At 30.4% G+C, this 22,392-nt stretch overlaps 2 protein-coding genes across 2 annotated transcripts; both read right to left on the bottom strand.

Annotated features, from left to right (window-relative positions):
* Positions 1-7,656: 7,656 nt before the first annotated feature.
* On the bottom strand, positions 7,657-9,458 carry LOC148271548 (uncharacterized). Its single transcript, XM_088241259.1, has 2 exons — positions 9,269-9,458; positions 7,657-8,003 (listed from the first exon to the last, which is right to left on the bottom strand). Exons 1-2 carry the CDS (start codon positions 9,376-9,378, stop codon positions 7,769-7,771), a joined length of 345 nt encoding a protein of 114 aa, XP_088097385.1. The 5' UTR covers positions 9,379-9,458; the 3' UTR covers positions 7,657-7,768.
* A 1,248-nt stretch (positions 9,459-10,706) lies between these two features.
* On the bottom strand, positions 10,707-21,268 carry LOC148271547 (cyclic nucleotide-gated channel alpha-3-like; the record flags this gene model as incomplete). Its single annotated transcript, XM_088241262.1, has 3 exons — positions 10,707-10,909; positions 17,883-18,020; positions 21,168-21,268. Coding segments are annotated over 3 exons (442 nt in total), but the record flags the coding sequence as incomplete, so codon positions are not given.
* Between the last annotated feature and the right edge of the window lie 1,124 nt (positions 21,269-22,392).

The raw sequence follows: 22,392 nt of genomic DNA, 5'->3' as shown, positions 1-22,392 counted from the left end.
TGGTTAAATCTGAGGATGTTAGAGCAATCGCCCTTTACGTAATAACCCGATATTTTAAGGAGCTCGGCTTGGAAGGGGATATTTGGCAATGTGAGAATAATCACCCTCCTCAATAGCCAGTCTATTTAAGAACCTGAACTCAGAGTGCAAGATCTAGTTACATGGACCCGTCACAATAGATCTACATAAGTCGCAGTAATGTCAGGAGCTTCTGACCTGCTTCTGATTCAAAGCACTGACCTTCATTTTTCTTCCCAGATATAAAAAATCCTAGAATGTAATAAAACTCCAAATTCTACTGTAGTATAGCCGTCAATTGCACAGAGAAGTGTGTACTAGTTTGCAAAATTATGAAAAAAATCCTCTTCTATTTGTGAACTTTGACACATTCAATATTCAGACAAGAAATACATGTTGAAACTACTGAAATGACAAAAATCAAATATCGTTTTCCATGTAGTTGATTTTGACAAATTTGCATACAAATGGAAGACCAGAGGTTAAATAAAAAAAAAGCTTTCTGTTGGAGATGTTTCCATAGATTACTGTCATTTCTCTTGTAATACCTTGTACAAAAATACATTTCCACTATATAAGTATGTATACACTACACATTTCGCATAATTGGGCTTAATTCATTCATATGCATCATGTACCTATATTTTTTTACAAATAGTTTCATACATTTCAAATTCAACTGATAATTTTTACCCAGTGAGTTATACTTAATCTAATCTATTTATATTTTACAGCGAAAAGTAATAAATTTTGACCCGTTTTTTAGTTAAAGTAATTACAATTATCACTTACGATTAAATGTAAAAATGAAAATAAAAATATCATACCTGACAAAATGAAACTTTGTTTTTTATTAGTAATAAAGGAATCTCACTGTCAAAAGCCTAGAAAAGTTAAGACATTGAAATAGCTTTACTGTGAATCTTCAATATGGGAAAACCAAAATTTACTTAATGTATAGATTATTCTTGTATGAGGTTAGATTAGCTTTTATTATATCTTACTTTGTTGGGTAAGGTTTATTTTATTTATATAAGTAATGCAATAAATTACTTTTTACAATTTCCAATATTCAATACAAAAAAATCGACTTTACAAACCAAGTGTGTGGAATAACGTTGGTGTTAGGAAAGGTTAGCCTAAATCCTTTCATACTAAATAAGGTCAAGTTATGTATTTTTACAATGTGATGTAAATAATGAGATAACCTTTACAGTGAGTTCCAATTTTTAACATATATAAACAAAACTTCAAAATAATAATTGTATAAATAAAGGTAGTTTTTGGTTGGGTTACGTTTTGTTATTTCGTGCTTAGTAATATAAGGTTATATTTTCCTGTAATGTAATATGAATAATGAGATAGCTCTAACCGTGAGATCCAATCTTCAACATAAACAATCAAAACTTTAAAAACAGTGTTTGAATAACGCTGGTGTTAGGTTGGGTTAGCTTACATACTACCATGCTAAGTAAGGTTAGGTTATTATAGTGTTCTAGTAGTCCTATGGCTACTCGGGGCCGAGTGCCCTTGGCCCCCCCCACTACACGACGCAGTAGCTGAGATATATGGGGGCCTGGGGCAGTGAACTCCGCTGTTAAATGATGCTCTCCCGATTGCGTTCATTCTCCTCTAAGGAACTGGTAGAGCTTGCTCCGCATATCTGCATTTCGATCTCCGCCAATCTGAAATGTTCAAAAAGAAATCAACCCTTAATCACTTGAAGAAATCCACCGTTTTTGTATTCACATGTTACAAATTTTGGTGATAATAGTAAAGTTACTAAAGAAATTAAAAACATAAGGTAATTCAACAAAAATACAAATTAAAAACATACAATTTGTGGCCATTCATCAATACAATTTCAAATGCATATATGTATATCTTCAATTATAGAATTAATCAAAATAGATAGAATTACATTTGTTTTTTTTTATTTTAATATTTTTGTAATTCCTTATACAATATACAAAACAATAAAAATGTGAACTTATTTACTAAGATTTATTCCTAAGAGATTATTCGCAAAAGTTGAGTATCATGAAAAATGTCAATTTTATTTTGGCAGTATGTTATATTCCTGACACATGCGGGCCATAGGTGTGTTGGTGTGTGGTATGTTGCATTACTTGAACACAGAGGCAGTTTATCCCTAATTTTATATTCTGTATGAAATGAAGAAGTTCAGTGCTACAGGGAATTTGAAATAACAGATGTTTTGTTACACGCGGTAAAAATTAAATTATTTAATTGTACGGCGTAGTTTCTCAAAAATGTATGAAAAAAATAGTAAAAATGGTATTATTAACTACTTTGAAACATCACAAGTTCTTCAGAACAATAACCAGTAAATTATTGGGTTGTTATGTGTTTTGATAGATTTTCTGTTTCCGGATAGTTCCTTTTTTGAACGTTTAGTATTTTATAACAACCACAGGGTTCTACTTTTAAATGTTGGCACAATTCACCGACGACTATGTCACGGGCGGAGTAATTTTAAAATTACAAAACTTCAAATAATCAGCTATGATAATACATAAAATAGGTATTTTGACTTAGTTTGATAATTAACAAATAAAAATAAAATCACTGAATCGTTCATGTATTTTTTTTTGTCTTTTTTCTAAAATAAATAAGTAAAACAATGTGGGACACTTCGAACATCATATTGGATAAAATATGAATATTTTAGTTTTCATTTTATATATAATATTTTAGTAAATGCTTTTTATTTTATTTTATTTGATTTATTGTATGTATCACCTAAGCCAATTACAACAGTTATATGAAGAAACATAATATGTAGAAGAAACTGAACAAAAAGAAAATAAAACTACGAAGCAAAGACAAACAAGGGCAATAAAATAATGGGATACAATATATTTAAAAACATCAACATATAAGACTTCGAGATTCTCACACTGTTAACGGGGAAGAGATCTACGAAAAGCCGGAAGATCTAACCTTAAGAATTCCAAGTTGTGTTATCAATTGAATAATCTACACATTCTGTACATTGGGGCGTAAAAACAAAATTTGCTCTGAGAATATTTGATAAATAGCAGATTTTGACTTATGGTGACACGGTTAGGAACATGAAAAGAAATTTGGCAAGGTATCCAAAATAAAACACTTTTATTGGATATGATACTATTTATATATTTTAAAATATATGTGATGCGTTTCGTCTGGTTAGGGCATTATCAAGCTGACTTAAATATTTACAAAGTATCCTTTGATTTTATAACAATAATTGGTGTTTAATGATATAGGTGTTCAATAGTGATAATAGTTTATGGGGGATGATTCAATTATTTTGCAAAATAAACCTTTGTGAATTAAATCAATATTAAAATCGAATTATTATATTAACTTTAAAGCTTTATCCCTAAAAATATTAAAAATAATGGGTAAAAATAAAAGTTTTCCTATGTACCTAATAAAATGCTGTACCCTAATTGATTATTAATTACTTAACTTTTCTTGGTCTATACAAAAATCCTCAATACTTGTTAAATACCCCCCATAAAATATATATATTTATATATTATTTGCTTATTTTTCCATGCATATATTATTTACATAGAAATATATTTACAAAAATACACCTAAGAAAAATACATCTTAAAATTAAGCTATAACATAAATTGTAAAAAATACCCACAAAGACTTCAGCGTCTGAGCGTGGGCCATTCCTTTTTTAATCATCAAAAAGTTTATAGCAAATAAATATGGTATTACATGACCATGAAAAGAAAAGAGAAGAAAAAGAAAAGAAAAACCAAATTAACATATCCTGATATTACGAAAACATGATTTATTTGCAGTATGCATTTATTGTTAAATTTTTTATTATTTTAAAAGAATGTGTCTATCTGTTCCTTCCATGCTAATCCAAGACCTCAAACCTACTTAAAACTGTACCAGTGATTTAATGTTTTTTTAGTTCCTTAGAAGATTGAAGGATCTTGGACCAACATGTAAGCTGTGCCTCTGTGCGAACTTAGTTCTGCATCCTGGAACTGACGGTACACTATCGGATCTATTACTAATACGATTCAAATTATTACTAAACAATTCCCTATTTAAGTAAACATATTTCAGGTACTGAAATAAATATAATTTTCTTATACTAAGGAGTCCACTCTCTATGTATAATTTATTACTAGGAAATAGTCTATGTGTTTTGTAAATTATTTTAATCATATTTTTCTGGGCAATTTCTATTGAGCGACTATGCGCGTCCAAGACTCCTCCCCACCCTATTAGAACTATTGTGCACCCATAATAATAATAATTAAGGATAACTTATAAAGCGCCATTTCTGTAATATAATACCTCAAGGGCGCTTTACAAACAGTAATTATTGTTAGCATATAAAGATACTTTGTAAATATTAAAGTCAGTTTGATAATGTCCTAACAAGACGAAACGCGTCATATAAATTTAAAAAAAATGAAAGTAGAATTAAATCAAATAAAAGTGTTTTATTTTGGATACCTTGCCAAATTTTAATTTGGAATTCTACCAATTATCTACATACACAATAAATATAAAAATAATTTTTATTAAATATTTATATCTAAAACCACTTACTTACTTTTCTATACTCCCTTCATCCCCTCCCCCTTTTTCAAACTATTTCTCCCACAACATAAAATATTTTCCTAACCTAATCAGCGCTTTTAAGAGTTGCTTATTAAAATGCATGTCGTGTTAGTTTTATATTTTTGTGCATCAACTATGGTGAAGGTGTATGGTGGGTTTTGTATGTTGGTTTAATTGGTGCCCTGATGAAGAGACGGGTACGTCTTGAATCCGGCAGACATCGGTATGTGGTTACATACAAATATTTAATAACATTTAGTAAAATGCTTGACCACAAAGTTTAAATGCTTTAAATATTAATTATATGAAAAGAAATTGATTGCAACAGATGGCACATCGCTTATAGCATTAAGTATTTTGAAAAAGCATATAATAGCCCAAGAATTTAAAATTTTAAACATCAAATGTTTTATAACCAGCTGATTTTGTGCACATGTGTTCTAGATGTGTTACTCAATGAACACTCAAAACTCTCTGCCCCCCTCTGCTTGCGTCTTGAGATATTTCATTATACAGGATGTTCGGTGGTATATTATCTACTTAAAACCGTTATAACTTTTAAACGCAAGCAGCTAAAATGATTTAAATTATGGCGTTTTAATCACAAAATTATGTTTTTATTTATTAAAAAAACATTGGTTGAAACAGCAGAGTTGTTTCGCTATCGAGGCGTAATTTAAATAGGATGTTTGCTCTCGGCGCTAAGCAAATTCTGTAAAAGTTACAATATTTGCGCAATAAATTGCGTGCTTTGAATAAAATAAATGGGAAATTGAGTTAACAGATTAAAGGCTTTAGAAACAGCTGTAAACAGTCGTGGCTAAAGCCTAGCTTCATCTATATTGTTTGCGTCTGATGAAAAGATCTAGTGCGGAAGTGATTCGGTGTGGAAAAATCGACAAATGTCAACCGCCGATCTCTTTCGTCCAAAGTATAATAATAATTTGAAAATCTGCAACTTCTGTTATTTCAACGCCAATCTCAAAGTATTTCTAGAAGAACATTTCTTATACTTATCCCTTATAGGAACATTAACTTTGAAAAAAAAACTGAATATTTTTTTTCCAAAGTTTACCATATGAAACGTTCAGTAAATAGTTAAGTACCACATCTAGAAACACATGTGCAAAAAATCAGCTGGTTATGAAACATTGGCGCCTCAAAATCAAAACCAACCAGCTAAGGGAAGGTAACCCCGACAGAAAATCCACCAGAGAAGGCAACGGGAAAGCACTCTGGTCATCTTTTCCCAGGAATCACTACGGCGAGTACATCAATAAGCAATCGTCCTGGCTGCGAAAGGTAAAATTAGCGCAGGACAGATACATATGCTTTCGCTGTAGTGATCGCCAACGTCGGGGGGACCCGGCAAGACACCAGAAGAAAAATGAGACATTTTATGTTTATGGCTATTTTTGGTCTAATATTCTTGGTCCATCTCAGTTCTACGGTTCTTCAATGAAGACAGATTGCTCCATTTCAAAAGAGGAATAATTTTAAAAAAATATAGTAAATTTCCACCAACCTATGCTCCACTTCCCACTGTTGCTGGTTAAGTTTAACAGACATGGCGGCATTCTCAGTTTCCACTGTGCGGAGTCTTTCTCTTAGGCGCTTGATTTCTGATTCCAGAGCTTCGTGGGAACCTAAAAGGGGTGTTTCTCCCGATCCTGCCAGATGGTACAGTGAATCGCCTTGAACTGAAAAATTCCCTAAAATCAAATGCAAACCGTTACATGGAATATTTCAAAACTGTTAAGATATTTGTTCTAAGATGTATTTAATTTTTATTAGATAAAAAAAAAAAAGTTACATAAAAAATAAGTACATGCATCCAGTTAACGTTTTCCACAAATATGATGATAAAACATCTTACACAAAAAAGAGAAAAACATAAAATATTAAATAAGAAAAGAAAAGCAGAGCACTGTAAGAAGGATGAGGAAAAAAGTGAAAGAGTGGGGGGAGAGGAATATTTATAAAACAGTTGATCAATTTGAAATTAATAAACATATTAAAAGGTACATAAATTAATTACACATTGACAAACGTTTCATGTAGCTGTGTACATCATCAAATTGTCATGATCGTAGAACAATGGCACATGTGATTTTTTTAAACTTTACATGACAGTGGTTTAATTTTTTTTGTTTTTTTTTGACACTTAATGTCACATCTCTATAAGTACAAAATGTATATCCTATGACACTTGGGTAAGTTTGTTAGTTATATATTAACATATATATAAATACATATTTTAAACCTAGAATATAAAGCCTTTATTTAACCTTTTTAAGATCAAATATAAAAGAACGTCAATGTTGCATTTTTCGCACATCCATCGTTGTTCTAGGATCACAATAAAATGCAAACTGTTTCATTAAATATCTCAAAACTGTTCGGATATTTCGTGGTTTCGGATGTGACGGGGTTTAATGACTGTATATCAATAGATGAAAAAAGCATTATAGTTAGAGCAAGAATGATAGAGGAAAGAGTGTTGTGCATAGTTAGTGCCACAGACTGGCAGATGGAATAAATACTAATTTCTAGAAATTGTATTGTGACTAGTCACGCGAAATGGGATATAAAGTATAATTTTGGAGAGTAGGTTAAAAGAGTCTACTTTATTATTTAATAATTTATATAAATAGCATAATTCAGATACAGTGCATCTATTTTCAAAGGTAAAAAAATCCATTTTGTTTAACCGATTGGCTGTAAATGCAAAGCGTTTTATTTTTTTTATAATCTAGGTATTTTAAAAATTTACAATGTATGTATGTAAGGTATGTACAATTTTATTATTAATAAAATTTTAAAAATGTAAATTACATTCCTATGCGTGTTAGTTTGCCATAGACAATAAAAGTTCGTAAAAAAAACTAGCGACATCTACTGTTAAAAAAAGGAAATATCAGATCTAAACATTTCTTTTTACTAAGGAGTATTTTTAGTATTTCCGAATTTTTTTGAATTCAGTTCAATTTTATTTATTTTTTAAAAACTAGATACTAATTATACGCATTTAGAAAGTCTGTGTAGTGTCCTATGCACCATTAGGTGCGGAAAGGTAATGATGATGATGGTGATGAAAATGTGTACAAAATACCTTAACAGCGATCGGGCACCTATGGTGTCTTTACAACATCAAAACGGAGTGTAATATGGGCGACCTACATTTCCTATACATTCCCTCACCGGGTCTGGGCGGGTGTCCCGCGCTGTGGTGGGAGGGCGCGCGGGAGCGGCCGCCCGAGGAGCGCGCGCTGGATGCGGCGGACAGCGGCGAGGCGGGCGAGCGCGCGCCGGGCGCGGGCGCGGCCGGGCACGCCAGCGGGCACGCCAGCGGCGCGAGCGTGGGCCGGCACGACGGGCTGCGCGCGGCGCTGCAAGGCGTGAAACATCAATTTTAAAGGGAAAATACAGCAGTTTTACGGGAAAAAACAATTACTTATTATTTAATTTTAACCAATCGAAGCGTATATAATACTTATGGATATAGTTAATCAATCAACCGAACATAAAAAACTATAGTAAGATATGTTCCGAAATATACGAACGTACAATAAAATATGTTCCGAAAAATATGAACGTACAATAAGATATGTTCTGAAATATACGAACGTACAATACGATATGTTCCGAAATATACGAACGTACAATAAGATATGTTCAGAAATATACGAACGTACAATAAGACATGTTCCAAAATATATGAATGTACAATAAGATAAGATAAACACACACACGCACCCTCTCCCTCGTTCATTCCCACACGCACATGTATCCTCTCCCACATTCATTCACGCATACACACATTCACATACACATGAATACAAACGTCACACAAATACAATTACTAAACTTCTTTTCTTATATATTATGTGTCATTACATTTACAGTAGATTTTTTTAATTAGCTTTAGTATTGTTAAGATTTTTCTAATTATTTTTTTTATGTAATAGCTGTATAAATCCCAAATAAAATAAAATAAAATAAAGATATGTTCCGAAATATACGAACATTCAATAAGACATGTTCCGAAATATACGAACGTACAATAAGACATGTTCCGAAATATACGAATGTACAGTAAGATATGTTCCGAAATATACGAACGTATCCACTATCCATTTCTTAATAGCAATTTTATATTGTGAGAACTTACTAATTGTCCTTATGGATAATGAAAGTAGATTGTACACTTTAACCGAGTAGTAGGCCAATCCTCTTTGACCGAAGGTTGTATTAATTTTTTTATTTTTTGCAGCATCGGGGTGGAGTATTTAGAAAATCTTGTATTTGTAACGGAAGGTGGAGAATAATGTTTACGTGCGTATAGTAACAAAGCTTTTAACATAAAGTTGTTTTATAGATTTTACATTAAGATTTTCAAATATACCGAGGAAGGTAGTTCTGATTGGGACTCTAAGGATAATTTTTATTAAAGCTTTTTGTGCAGTTATTATTTGCTTGATCGGTGTCGTTTGCACATCCCCATCCAATTATCGCATATTCCAAAACCGATTGAGTTATTGCGTAATATATTTTTACAAGTTCTAAGTATGTAAGCAAGGTAAATAATGCTTTTCTCATCAAGTAAAATAGGAGAAGTGATTGATTTCAATGGTTTTCCTACCTGAATAGTGAATGTTCCCGGTAAGGCGGACATGAAGCGACAAGCATTTCTTCGAGTGGTACTCTTCCAAGAGACTCCACAAGGCCTGGAGTCGATTGACAGCGACCCATCGCAACTGAAACATTATATTAACATTAAACACTGTGTGAAAAATCTCCCTCGAGTCACAGTGTGACCTGAGGTTAGGAAATGATCGCCTGATAACCGCTGTATCTTTTTATCTTATTAAAATTATGTGTGTCTTGTTAATCCAGCCGGACCGAAGGGGGGAATTCGAATCCCCCATATACCGATTTGGTCAATTTCACTTTATGTACATGAGCATTCGGCAAACTAACAAAAATGAATAAAATACACGAATGAGTAAAATATGTGTACGCGAAAACATGAATAAATTATTGCACGGTCATAAACACTTCCAACGTTTTATTCTCCTGATGCCATATACAAGTAGGCGCTGGGGTCGTTTGGTCCCCCCGTTCGGATCATGTGTAATTTTTGGATGCTTGGTGAGGGAAAGGTTAAGTGATCTAATTAGATCTCTTTCTCTCAAGTGAATGTTTTATATATTTGTCTCGGGGTACTCTATATTTTGTCATTTTCGGAGATCCTAATGGACAAAATATTAAATTAAAAATGATCTAACTTACCTAAATATGTTACATGTTTTTTTCTTATATGTTAAGATTTATTTAAAGATTACAAAAAATAGTGTTAATATTCATAGTGGTTGCCGAGATATTAATTAATTAAGTACAATTTGCAACGCCGGATACATTACAGACACGGACAGGTTAAAAATGTGATTTTGCATTGCGAGTAAGATCGTAACAGTTTTTGGCGAAACGTGGATGTTCAAACATAGGTAGAATGGTGAATACTATGCAGTGTGTAATGTGGATACTAAAATAAGCCATTAACAATATATAAATCCTGGAAATGATTAGACTTCCATATTCCCTTCTCCAAAATGTTTTCAAATTTAAAATATTATTTATGTTTGAAAAGGTTCTTTTTAGAGAATTTTTTTTTGTAGCTGAGAACCAATAAATTTATCTTGCGCAATAAAGTACATTGATAATTATTACCCTTAATAGTGTTATTTGACTTACGTGTTCTTTTTACAACTAAACCTTGACAAAGAAGCTTGTTTGCTTTGAAACCGGTCGGCGAAAAATAAAAATTAGTGGTTAAAAACAAAGTTGCTTTATTTATTTTATTACTTGTATATTGTTTTAATATGTAATGAAATATTTTTGATTTATTTATTTATATATCTAGGAGTCCCGACTTAACACGGAATTTTCTAACAAGCCGGGACATAAAAAACATATAATTGTGTCTATGTAAAATTGTGTGTTTTGTGCATTAAATAAATACAATAAAAAAACTAAAATATATTTTTTTTAATACAATATTAAGTACACTACAAAATACTTTAAAATGTATCTGATTTATTGGAATTTTTCTTACCTTTTTCCAGTGGCGCTTTTTTATATTTCTCAAGTCTTTTGACAGCTATAGCCTCTAACCTCACCCTCGCTGCTGGATATTCCTTCAGAACATCCCACATGTCCTTCTTACTCAGCACGAAGAGATCCGAATACCCGACAGATCTTACCGAAGCCGTTCTTCGATTTCCTGGAATCATAGCATCGAGCGAATGAAATCAATACTTTATGTGAGGAGCATTCAATATTGATGTATAGAGACTGCAGTCAATGTGAAATCGTCTATTTAATCGAACGGTAACCTAACCTAACATCTCTGATTTAATTTTGATAATTTACATTGCTAGTTTAATTAAATGCATATTTTATTATTAACGTATTACCACAGAGATGAAGAACATTTTAGAGAAGGTAATATAGAAGTCTAGCCATCTACAAAGCTTATTACTGGCTGATTTAAGTGGCCACTTTACATAAAATAAAACAGACGTTGCCTAGTATGTAGGTGAAATAATTCAATTAGATGAATCTCACCCGCATAAACAAACGTTTCAGATCTTTTACTTCACAAATATCAACAGATGAAAGAATTGAAGGAATGTAGATGATTAAATATTGGCAGAATGGTGAGTGTTACACAGTGTGTAAAGTGGCTCTTAAACCAGCCAATGGCAGGTCATAAGCTTTGTAGACGCCTAGACGTCTATATTACCTTCTCTAAATTGTTCTAACTCTGTTGTAATATGTTAATATTAACATCTCCCCAAGGAGTTGAATCCAGTCCTTGTCTACGAAAATTTGGACAAACTCAAAATCTCAAAAAAATTTTTTTAGATTAATTTAATTTTAAACATTCATATTGTTAATTTCATTAAAATATGTATTTTATTAGTGTCTGCCTCGTGGTGTAGTGGTCAGCGCGTTTGCCTACCATGCAAGAGATCTCGGGTTCGATTCCCGACATGGCTGATATTAAATATTTATTTAAAAGAATGTTTTCACTCTAGAATATTTCATAGTCCCTAGACTGGTACCTGGAGCGTAAGACTGATCGTCGTACCTTCATGTAACACAAATAATCAAGATACGCTGCGATCGGTGTACGAATGCAGTGCCTTATTCACCATTAGGTGCGGAAAGGGAACGATGATAATGATTAGTGTTAACATGTAATTGACGAAAAATAAGCAGTAACTTTTTTTAGTTGCATAATTCTGTATTTTTAATATTACTTTTCATTGTTGTTAGTTGACATAAATAAATAAATAAATGTTTTCATTTTTTAAACTCAGGCGAAATAATGATTTTTATTGTTTTGAAATCATAAATGGATTTTTATAGAAAGAAACGTATTCAACTTTGTCCTTTTTTTTTAAACAGCATGGAACGTGTAAAAAAAAGGTTCCGGAGTATTTCGTTTGAAATACAAAATTTTGCCAATTTTAACAAGTCGATACAAAATTTAGTAGAACATTAATTTGTTGGCAACTTTTAACAATCAAGATATTTCTTTTCATTGTAATTCGATCTAGCAAATAACGGTCACAATCCCTGTAAATGCCTAGAATTCCCTATTCCTTCTAAGTTGCAATAAATATAAATCTTTGAAAATTAGTCTAAATTCAAATTTTTAAGGACACGGGCCGCCGTGCTCAAAAGATCGCTGATACGCTGTGATTGGAGTATTAATGCAGTTCTCTATGCACCATTATGTTCGGATACGGAAATAATAATGATGCGAAGTGCTTGCAGACATTTTTTTTTACTAACTTTTTAGTTTTGTAAATATAAATTGTAATCAATAATACTACAATTTATAAAAACAAAACTATCTCTATTTTTACAGGACAACTAACAAAAAGCACTCCAGTATTTAATACAAGGATCATCTATACACCGCTTAGAAATAAGTTGGTTTTATTTTTACAGGGGATTATAGCGTACCTAAATTATAAATCAATTCATTCCTTAAAAGAATACTTAAATTACTTATTCACAACTACTTTTCTTAAATTTAAAAAAGAGGATCACTTTGAGATATAAAGAATTAAGTCAAATACTTTTGATTTAAAAGTTTAAAAAGGAACTTATCATAAAAAACGAATTTACTTTTTGAATCACAAGGGATGTTTTCCATTTCACTAAATAAGCGCGATTTTTAAAGAAAAGTTTTTTGTGTAAGACAAGATTTTTGGTTAATTATAATTGACATATTTTTTTACTACTTTCATATCAAATAACATATTCTTTATATTTCAAATAATAATGTAATTACAAAATACATGTGCAGGATTTAAAAAAAACTATCGATACGGTCACATTTTTAAATATAAACTCACAAAAGTAATGTATATTAATAGGAAATTTCGATTGTTAACTGTTGTTTTTTTTATGCATTTATATTCGCAAAATACAGAGTAACAAATCTAACAATAAAATTAATCTAATTTATTCAGTTTAAGATTAAATCCAAATGAAATGATTCTAATAAGTTCAAGAAATCGTATTTTACAAAAATAATCAGCGAGGAATCATTAATATATTTTTATTTTCATTATTGCTATGCCTTTTATTACACAGCTTACTTGAAAATAGTATTTTTTCTATTTGCCATTGTGTTCTATTTAATACAACAAAACAATATCACAGTGGTATTTACAAAAAAAACAGGCTGGAGAAAAATCACATTTTATTCGGTGATATCTCTGGGAGTTGAAACCAAGTTCTGGAACTTTTGTGGCTTAAGCAAGCGTATTAAGCATTGTCCCAAAGAAGCGCCAATTGCATTACGTACAATGCAAAAAACTAACACATTATTTTAATTTTATGACGCAAATAAAAAAAATCACAATCGTTATTGTTAATGTACCTTTATGATTCTAAAATTTTTTTTTTCAATAGACCGCCTTTGTTAGGGTAAATATACGTAGGTACGCGTAAAACGTACTTTTTTTAAATACAATTATTAGGCTAATGCGTTTTTATAAATTGAGGGCCGTTTTTTAAAAATTCGGCATTTGTTTTAAATGCAATTTTTCAGAAGAGGGCTTTCTGTGATTCGCATCAAATCGCGTGATAAACCTTTGTTTTACAAAATTACGCCTTACAACTAAACCTAATTTATTTTAAGTTTATAATTTGCTTTTATATTTTATTAGTACCCAATAATAAATATTGAAATTAGGGATGCGCGATGAAATTTCGAGTTTTGAAAAATGACAAGTTTCTGATGTTCTTTTTAAGCCAGTGTGTTTTGGTGAGTATTTTGTTCAGGTAATCAATGCGTCTTGATACTGGCTTTTTATTTTTTTTAAACCCAAACCGCCAAATGGGGTGAATGTTGTGTTTTTAAAAAACGGCCCTCAATTATAGATATAAATATTATGGTGATATTTTCACACAATACTTAATATTAAAAACTCTGGAGAAAGTAAACGACAGTACAAAAAATATAAGTAAAGATCTTAAAAGGTAGGGTTGGTAAAATATCATGCACAAAGATGACACGCCAAGGTTCAATGCAAGCTTTTAATATAAAAAGCCAAAGTTAAGATCAATTAAAAGAAGAAAAAATATTTTAAAATTAAAGGGGTTATCACAGTTGCCACAGTCTCAATAGATTGCTACTCAGAGCTTGCGTCAAGACAAGGGAGTCGCCAGAAAAGTTGGATTTTTGAAAGCGGGGCTTAGTTTTCGTTACCTACATTAGCCAAACAATAGTTTGAAGCTGCTCAGATATCAAACAATGCCAATTTAACCAATTTTGTAAATGTATCCGTGAAAACCTTTTTAAAAATACCCTTTACAATAGATTTATTAAATAATTCGTTTTAGAGAGAGAGTTTCGCAGATTTCAGATTTGCAACCCAAGATTTTCATTTAAAATAATTGGACTTAACCGAGTGAATAATTATTTTTTATCCAACGCAAATATAATCTTTAAAAATGAAATCTCAAATAAACACTGGAGCTAGACGGATGTGGCGTCACTTGGGATACTTTGATACATCTACTAGTGAAAAATGTGCTTTCATGCATCGTATAAAATGCCTAACTCACGCGTGCTCGCTGGCCTCTAATTAAAAGAAGAACTTTAATTGGCAGGCAAATTTAATTTCTTTGATAATAAATAGTTTCGCCATTTGTCGAATAAAATTCAGGCAGCATTAAACATAAATGAAAAGATTAAATGTTACTAAAAACGACTTTCACAGAATACATTTATTCATGTTTTTGAAAATTGTAAATACGCATTGTAAGATAATATTTATGACTAAGGGTTCTAAAATTTGGAAAGAAATATTTTAGTGTTTGGAAAATTCATTAGTATAATGTTTGATTGGAAGAAAAGGACACTTTTGAAGCGAGAAATGACAGGACAAAACTAACTTTCGTCAAACGTATCTGCTTCAGTTTTTTTTTGTTAGACAAATTAATACTTGTGAAATTTTTCAAATGACATTTTTTTTTAGACAATAGATATCTCGGAACTTTATCTAAAACTTATATTAGGAAATTAATTGCAATTCTTTTATACCAGATAAAAAAAAACACGAATAAAATATCTTTAGTGAATACTTTGACGATTGTACTGTAGTGAATAAAAAAATTAAAATTCGCATTAAATACACTCCAGTCTTAGTTAGGCGAGTACCTAATTTTATTGTGAAACAACATGTTCATCGTTCAAAGTTTCAAATGAGCAAAAGTGTAAATATAAACTGATACAATATGAGTAATTTATTGTAATATCATATTTTTCAGTGTCTAGATTAAATGTCAAACCACAAACCTGCTCTATTTAAATAATTTATTTGTTTATTTAATAGAATATTTTCTATTAATAATCAACATTTTATTTCAAAGAAGTTATTGGCAGAAAACTCACATAGAGACAGGCGTATTACTTTTTGTTTATGCTTCTACCGTTAACAATCATGTACAAAAACAGAATAAAAATGATAATATACCCAAAAAATGTATCGCCTTTTTCGGATAATCTTGTGAAGATTGGATTCGACGTTTTTGCTAACATTGCAGGAGCCATCTTCCTGGTAAACATGGTATTATGTAGAAAAAATAATATATTTGTGTTCATATAACACCGAAATAGCATGGCCAAAAACGACGAGCTTAAATAAAACTCAACATGGCTCCGGCGGTACACATGACAAAAATGACTCGAATGAACGTATACTGCCGACTGCGACACGGTACAAATTAATAATCAATAAACACATTTTTTTTAAACGAAATTTGATTTTTCTTTTATTTTAAATCTTGAAGTAGGACACACATAAACAAATTTTTATTTGTGCTCTAATAATAACAATGTACATACATATTTTAAATTTATAAGTGGTTTAGCACATATTTTTTTACCTTCAGTTAAAATTTTTACGATTTTTTTCTTCGTACATTTTTTTTTCCTTATAATATTTTTTTTCTGCCTTATATAAAATTGAATTTTATGACTTTGCCTTTTTTAAAATTGGAGTCTGATTTTTACCCTTCCTCTGGCATTGTGATCATTGTTCATGTTAGCTTTGATAATTTTATTCCTAAAATTCTGTATTTTTTTAGAACTCATAACAAATGTCATCGTAATTTATTATAGAAATAAAATACAAATTAGGAATATCCAGTGACCGGTGTCATCGCTTTCGCGACATCTTCGAGACTGCTATCTTTATCAAGAAATTCAATGTATTTATTCAAGACTGAGGTAAGTATAGAAAATTCAAAACTATAAGATAGTAAATTAAATTAAATTATTTTGGTCTTAAGGACCATTAACAAAGAGGATTAAAGTATCACTCGTCTTTTATTTTTATAATAAATTACAATGAACTTCCATCAAGAATTTTTACTTACAAAATTAAATGTTTTTAATATCATCGCATTGAAGAATATTCTTTGCTTAAATCTGATTATACTTGTGTATCGGTTTTTTCAAAATAATTATTAAGGCTTTGTTTCGTAATATGGTTAGTTTGTTTACATTTTCTTGGTTTGATAAAAATAATATTCTGCTACAGTAGTTAATGTGATAGTTTACCCTGAAGATAGCACCAGCAACGGTAGCCAAATCGTCGGAAAGAATCCAACATACACGGAATGACCCAAAAAATACGATACATAAAATAAAATAAATAAAATTTACAATACTAGCTATGAAACGCGTCTTAAAAGAAAACAGCCTTACATGGCACCTTAAATGACAACATCATTTGGTCAAAGGAGTCAAATATACCTTGGACCAAAGATATATAACAATATACCATTGGCCACAAAAGCAGATAAAAATCATGAGCAATTTAAACTATTTGTAAAAAAATGGCTACTTGATTTGGGTCCCGAGAACTGTCTTGAGATGGTCACCCCACCAAAGCAGTAGTTTACAGTTGTTTATGTGTAATTATTTTTGTATTTCATGTTTTGTATTTTTATCCACACAGTGTCTCTATGAATATATGTCATATACTCATATATTTGGCATTTGTGCGGATGTTGGGCCACCGGGAGCTGACAGTAGCTTGTTACTTGACCTAATGTCTGCACAGTAGTTAAATGTGTGAGCTGTACTAATAATATAATGTTGTTTTCTTTTTCTTTCTTTTTTTTTTCTCTCTCTTACTATTATATATGTATATATATCTGTGTGGATTTAAATGTGAATATGTAATATTTTATATGTATTTTATATATATTTTTTAGACACTATAAGTATAATATATTAAATCATGTAAATGAATGCCTCGACACGGGTTGTTCCCAGTGAGGTATTCATATTTTAAAAAAAAGTTTTATATAAAACGTGAAGTAATAAATAAATAAATAAACAACAGTGACGTGAAAATTTACGCACCCATTAAAATCTGTACCTAACAAATTTTGAATTGAGTTTTAAATTTCACATGTATGAATTTTTCTAAGTAAAAATATGAAAAATAGACTGATACATCCGACGAAATTCGCAATTATTACAAAATAAAGTGGCATTCCGTTAGAAAGAAAAAATAAGAGATTGAGAGAGGGGTCTTGCAGTACTTAGAAAATTAGTGAAATGAAAGAAAGAATTATTTTAGTTGAATAATTGAGTGAAATTATCTTTACTCATTTTGGCGTGGCGTCTTGTAGTTGATATTTACCGAGTAGTTTACCTGCTGTTCCCATGTTTAATATCGATATTTCCCCGAAATATGAACCAGCCTTAAGTGTCGCGAGTACCGTTTTGCCGTTGTCCGCCACCACCTGAAGTCGACCCCTGTTCACTATGTACATCTCCTTGCCGACTTCACCTGAAATGTTTATATTTCACATATTCATATTTCACATGTTCATATTTCACATGTTCATATTTCACATGTTCATATTTCACATGTTCATATTTCACATGTTCATATTTCACATGTTCATATTTCAAACTTTCATATTTCACATATTCATTTTATATTTAACATGCATAACTTTCACATGTACATATTTAAAAATTATACCGAAGGCTTTAAACTATGAATCTATGAAAAAAAGTGTAATAAAAATAAATTATTTTAATAACAGCAGAGATGAAGAACATTTAAGAGATGGTAATATAGAAGTCTAGGCATCTAAAGGGCTGATGACCGTCAATGGCTCTCAATCTTGTCTACAAAAAATTTAACAAACTCAAAATATTGTTGATAAATCCACCTGGTTCATGAAGAAGTATAGAAATTGAAAAAATCAGATTTTCAAGCGTTGCCAAGCATGTAGGTGAAATAATTCAATTAGATGAATCTCACCCGCATAAATTAAGGTTTCAGCTCTTTAACTTCACAAACATCAACATATGAAAGAATTGAAGGAATATAGATGTTCAAATCCGGGTTGTGGTCCCGTGGTAGTATTGTGGAATCATGGGCCAAAGGTCCCAGGTTCGAATCCCACTCTACCACAACTCGATTTCCATTTTTCCAGCACAAGTTCGTAAATACGACTTTTTGGAAATGATCTGAAAATTTAAATATTTGAGTATATGATAAGAACTCCAGTATTTCTCTTTTTTTTTAATATAGGCAGAATGGTGAATGTTACACAGTGTGTAAAGTGGCCACTTAAACCAGCCATTGACAGGTCATAAGCCCTGTAGATGCCTAGACTTCTCTATTACATTTTCTTAAATGTTCTTCATCTCTGTTGTAATATGTAAATATAAACAGCTCCCGAGGGAGTTTAATCCATTTCTTGTCTACAAAAATTTGGACAAACTCAAAGTATTGTTGAAAAGTTATTATAAGTTTTAACAAGACATTTATTTAATGAGTCATTATAAGATTGAAAATAAAACAAACAAAAACACTTTGGTAAATAAGATAATGACTTAATTTTTATTAGGTCAGATAAGGTCACCAAACACATGTCTTTATTTATTTACGAAATGACATAAATGTAAACAAGTCAATAAGATTATCGATAATTTAAATAATAAAATGACAATAAATTAAATAAGTCACTAAGATTATCGGTAAGTCGGAACGAAAAAATCACAAAGCTAAAATGGTCGTTTTGATATTTAAAGAAATAAAGTAAACATGCCATTTGTATCGGAATAAAATTGACTAAGCGGCTTTCGGTTACTATATGTTCGTCTGCGTTGCGTCCTTCACACGGCAATGTAAACACTGCACTAATTGCGTCGCTTCTGTAGTGACACGGAAACTGAAATCTGAGTAGTAAAAAGACCGATGCAACGGTATTTTCCTATTCAGAAAGATGGATAATGTTTATTGAAGTAGTTTTATGATCTTAACTCATTTTTAGCTTTTTTGAGTTAAGTCGTTTTCATCTTAGGAGCGATATCAAATTATTACCTTATTAAAAAATCCGTTCAATTCATTAAAAAAAAAATTATAAATGTCACCGAAAGATAAATGAATTAAAACCGTTTATGTTCTTTTGAGGACATACGCAAATGTATAAAGGCTAGGCAGAAAGAGTTGAGACTAAAGTTTTCAAACAAAAAATCTTTTCCAGAAAGAAAATGAATAAAAGTACAATAGGAAGATAACAAACTTCAATAATACAATTTTACAAGTTTTTAATTGTATTTCCTTCCTTTGTCAGGCTCAAACTTTTCCGAATTGTAATTAAAGATTGTTTCCAATTCTTCCAAAGTTAAATAATAGCATTAGCAACTCTGCGTAGTACCAGTTTTTTTTAAATTCACCTCATCATTGGGATTAAGCCTTTGTACATATAAAAATATTATCAATAAATTAAATTATTTTTATTATTTATTTATAGTTATTGTAATGTTTTGTTATTCTTTCTCTTTTCTCTACTGCATTGACATGTTTTTCTACTTTTAAACTACTTTTAATTACTTATATTGTATATGTATATACAGTCAATATATTTCTGCTCTTACTATGTGTCATTAATTTTGAAAATGTTTTTAAATTGACTAAAATTTATTTTCTTATTTAAAAATTCTTTAAAGATTCGTCTCATCGTTTCTTTGAATCCCTTAAAATATGTATGTGTATATTTATGTTTTTCCTTTTTAAAAAATGTTTTTATCATTTTATTTTATTTTTACATCTGAGCATGTTTTTCGTTCATTATTTTAATTCTTAACTTTTAATTAGTTTTACAAATTTTCTTAATTTTTTTACTTTAATTTTAATTTTTGAGCAACTTCTATTTATGTTTTTTTTCCTTCTCTTTTTTGTACTTAAATTAATAACCTTACATATAATAACTTTATAATATGGAAACTTCGCTGGTCCATTAGAGTTAAGTCCAACTGTGTAAAATATAAAACTTTGTAACTGTACTGTATATTTCCTAAATAAAAGAAAATAAAATTAAAAAAAATAAAAGAAGCATTAAACACATGTCTATATTAATTTGATTACATTGATGAAAACACATTTTGCAGGTTTTAATTACAGAAGAGTTTTAAATTTTGTCATATTTTTACAATTGAAGGGTACACGACAAAACCAGGCGCATTAACAAATAATGAATTTTACAGGAGAGAAAAAAGGAAGATTAAAATCCTTTTATTGTGGGGTACCGGCTTCTTATACTGAATAAAGTAGGTTTCCGTTTAATGTTCAATATGTTTTTACATAAAATCACAGAAAAATGTTAACAAAAATATCTACATTTAAATTTGAAAACTCAATTCTCGAACATACAAAAATGAACTAATTACAGAAATCATTGCATTGCGCTGTGACCCCATATTTTTTTTACAATTTATGAAACAAGGAGACACATTTTATTAATTATACTCTATTGGACTAATTTAGCGTAAAACATGGCATCAATATCACGGAAATAAAATAAACAATGACCTCGTTTTGCCTTTCAATTAAAAACATCAAGTTATACTTTACGTTTTTCGGTGCAACTGGACATTGATCTGGAATATGTAAATGACAGAAAACAAATTTTCAAACCTTTTCTACAAATATAATCCCCCGGGGAAAATAGTACGGGCCGCAGTTTGAGAACCAGTTCACACAGGAAACCCGCTTCAGTATTTTGAAAGATCTCCACCCTGCAGGAGAAAAATCACAAATTAAAATAAATATTTTTTATAAGCGTTTCTTGCCATCTGTCGATGAAGATTTTAAGTGGTTTATAAACTACGTAGATAACAGTGGCGAACGGTGATTTAAAAAAAAATGTATGCTCCAAAACTGTTAATTAAATTTATAACAGTATTTAAATATGAGTAATATATAAATATATTATTGTTATTAAAAACATTTTTCAATTTGTGGTGTGACATTTTACACTTATGTGTTTATAAATTTGTATAAACCACTTTAATTTTGAGTTACACTTCGACCGGTTCCGAGGTTACTACCTCATCGTCAGGAATTCAACTAACTTTTAATTACACGCGTTGCTATTTATATTATAAAATATTGTATGAAAGAGACAGAAAAATGAAAAAAAAAGAGAGAAAGACGATAAAATGAATCGTAACGGGAATATTTTTAAAAAAAGACTCGAAATTAAATTTAATTGATTATTTATTATTTGAAGTGTTTGATTAATGGCTTAACTAATTTCTAATCGTTCTAAATTGTCTGAACGAAAACAATTTTTATTGACATGCAAAATTTCTACCCCCGTTTCATGATTTAAATCATGGCTTTCAGATAAAAAATGATTTGTGAATTCTGAAAAATTAATATTACTGAGACATATTGTATGTTCAATGATTCTAACTTTAAATTTACGTGAAGTTTTTCCAATATAGTAATTAATAATAAATAATCAATTAAATTTAACTTCAAGTCCTCTTTTAAAAATATTCCCGTTATGATTCATTTTATCTTCTTTCTATCCCTTTCTTTCATTTTCTGTCTCTTTCATACAATATTTTATAATATAAAAAGCAACGCGTGTAATCATAAGTTAGTTTAATTCCTGACGATTTTTTCAATTCAATTTTTCAATTCAATATTTATTTTAAATATAACATATACATTACAAAAATATATTCAATACGTACATATTATAAAAAAGGAAAAAAAATACACGAAAGAGACTCATGTCAAAGGAGTCGAAGAATCCTGCTCCGGAAAACCCCTTCGGATACATGGAACAGATCAATATCCAGAGCGATGTTGTTCAACATAGCGGTAGCTCTTCCAACAGGCATAACCATAG

The sequence above is a fragment of the Micrasema longulum genome, unplaced genomic scaffold (assembly GCF_059751315.1).
Source record: "Micrasema longulum isolate JH-2025_06_02 unplaced genomic scaffold, ASM5975131v1 h1tg002803l, whole genome shotgun sequence".
Lineage (NCBI taxonomy): Eukaryota > Metazoa > Arthropoda > Insecta > Trichoptera > Brachycentridae > Micrasema > Micrasema longulum.
The sequence above is the reverse complement of the archived record's forward strand: the minus strand, read 5'-3'. Positions and strand labels throughout refer to the sequence as shown.

Bases quoted from the DNA above. Each gene is read 5' to 3' on its own strand.
- LOC148271548 (XM_088241259.1), bottom strand. From the start codon at position 9,378: ATGGGTCGCTGTCAATCGACTCCAGGCCTTGTGGAGTCTCTTGGAAGA. The intron at 8,004-9,268 runs GTAGGAAAACCA...CGCCGCGCGCAG, and splicing joins CGGGAACATTCACTATTCAG to CCCGTCGTGCCGGCCCACGC.